This window comes from Limulus polyphemus, unplaced genomic scaffold, assembly GCF_000517525.1.
Source record: "Limulus polyphemus unplaced genomic scaffold, Limulus_polyphemus-2.1.2 Scaffold1959, whole genome shotgun sequence".
Lineage (NCBI taxonomy): Eukaryota > Metazoa > Arthropoda > Merostomata > Xiphosura > Limulidae > Limulus > Limulus polyphemus.
The window spans coordinates 133,821-135,861 of record NW_013667569.1 but is presented as its reverse complement, the minus strand read 5'-3'; the positions used below and the strand labels follow the sequence as shown (position 1 = coordinate 135,861).

General features: G+C 32.5%; 1 protein-coding gene across 4 annotated transcripts in view; it reads right to left on the bottom strand.

Moving 5' to 3' along the window:
• Nucleotides 1-2,041, bottom strand: part of LOC106465481 (meiosis regulator and mRNA stability factor 1-like) — a 100,768-nt gene that overhangs the window by 28,056 nt on the left and 70,671 nt on the right. For all 4 annotated transcript variants that reach the window (XM_022393391.1, XM_022393393.1, XM_022393392.1 and 1 more), the window contains 2 exons: nucleotides 991-1,241; nucleotides 333-544 (listed from right to left, as the gene is read on the bottom strand). In XM_022393391.1, the coding sequence (XP_022249099.1) occupies nucleotides 333-544; nucleotides 991-1,241 (463 nt within the window). The remainder of the gene's footprint in view (nucleotides 1-332; nucleotides 545-990; nucleotides 1,242-2,041) is intronic.

The following is a 2,041-nucleotide window of genomic DNA, read 5'->3' as shown; positions in this document are numbered from 1 at the left end:
ATACTGAAGAGAATATCGTTAATTTCACTCACAGTACAAGATTTGTTCCCATGGGAAGTTAACAACTAGCTTGGATGAATTTGTAACAGCTCTTGTCGCATAGTTGGAAAACCAGGAAAATTTTTAGAGGTAAGTGAATTTGTCTACTTTTTTGCACGAATATTAGTCTATATTCTTTAGTGCATTATTTAATTAAATAAAAATTATAAGAATTCTGAGCCCTCAATATGACAACAACAAGAGCAAAGGAAAACAAAAGTAATTTGACCTCATAAAACACCCAGCTATTCCATATTTATAATTCAGTGAAAATTCCAAGCGATAATCTTTACCTGAACAACCTGTGGGACTGATTCCAAAAGATCAATGAGCTTGGTAAAACCATAGTCTGCCACACGACACTGACGGCCAAAATGATGGTGGTAGGCAGGAATAAACTTGCTAAATGCCATCAGACACCGAGGCTGATTCTTTAGAAGATCGACCATCTCTCGGCTGAAAAGTGCCAATTGGCCAACTAAGGCAGGACTAATGCTTCGCTGACCTGTGTTATAATATACTGTATTTTAACAAATTTACATTACAAACATACATAAATAGTGTAAATTACTAAAACTGATGTAGTACATTATGATTTATAATAATGACCAAGTTTGTGAAACATCCTATATAAGACAAGACATTTATTCAAGTTTACCATAACAAAATTTTTTTTTTATTATAATCAGTAATAAGATACTAATTAGAAGCAAATTCTTTGAATTTGTATTTTTATGACACTAATTAGTTTCTGAATTTTCATAATCAAACTTTCCTTGAAGTACTACTTTCATAATAAATTTAAAAACTATGTTTGCAAAAACTTATAAAAAGTCTGCAAAATTTTACTAGATAATGCGACACTTAAGTGTAAAGTAGTGGTGTCAAAATATATTGCAAGCTTTTAGTTATCAAAGTAGTTATTAAGCTAACACTATAAAGTATGCATACTTTGCTCATCCAGGGATCTGTCACCAAGCCATTGAACCTTCTTCACACCAAGGCCTGACTTTGTAATCTGAACACCTGGTATGCACGCTATTAGGTGCTCTAGGGGTATTCCAAACTCCGAGAGATCAGACACTAACCCACAGCTGCTACGGACACTAACCTGTCCCTCGGGCAGACTAGACCTGCAACTTTCTTTCAAGCCTTCCTGTACAGGTAAGAGTCCAAATTCAGCTTCGTAGCATGCACAGAAGCTGGAAATGAAAACAAATAAACTGTAAAAATCAAAACAGTATAACAAATATATTAAATCTGCTTTACAATAATTTAAATTGATAACTCTGTAAAACTCAAAGGTTATGATACAGATCAGAAGTGGCATCAGCATAATGGAGCTACACAATATTAATGTCAGAGTCAACAATTTCTCTTAATTTATCTCTTACGGATCATTCTATGGTCACAGATCAAAGGCCATGTCTTCAAATTTGTACACTCACATTCAAAATTTTATTGAACTACTATTTAATGAATGAATGTGAATAGGTTTGTTATCAAATTGTAGATTATAATTCCAATTTTAGTAATATAGATTAGTTAATTTCTTAATTTAAAAGTAAATATTAAAACAATTCCTAAATATCAATTTTTGTCATGTGGGTATGTTGAATGCAGCATTGGTTCAAATTAGATTGTTTGTGATGTCCAAATAAAAGTTTATAGTTTCTTAAAAATTAGTAACTCAAATTACTAATATAAAAAAGCTAGAATATTAAATAATAACCTCCTATCTTTTCTATTTGCTGACATATCGCTACATTTACTAAATCAAACACAGTGGGCCCCACCCACCTCTGTCCATTTTTGGAAAGACTTGCTTACATACACCTACTTCTGTCTATAATGTGTGAATAACCAACTGAAAGCTCAGAATGTCCCCCTAGTGTCTTTCTCAGCTTTTTCGAAGTATTTAGGTGGCAAACTTGTTCTTTTGATGCTAAATTTCAAGTGGTAAGGTAAGACTTTAGTGATCTCGAAATTCCATATTTTTTAG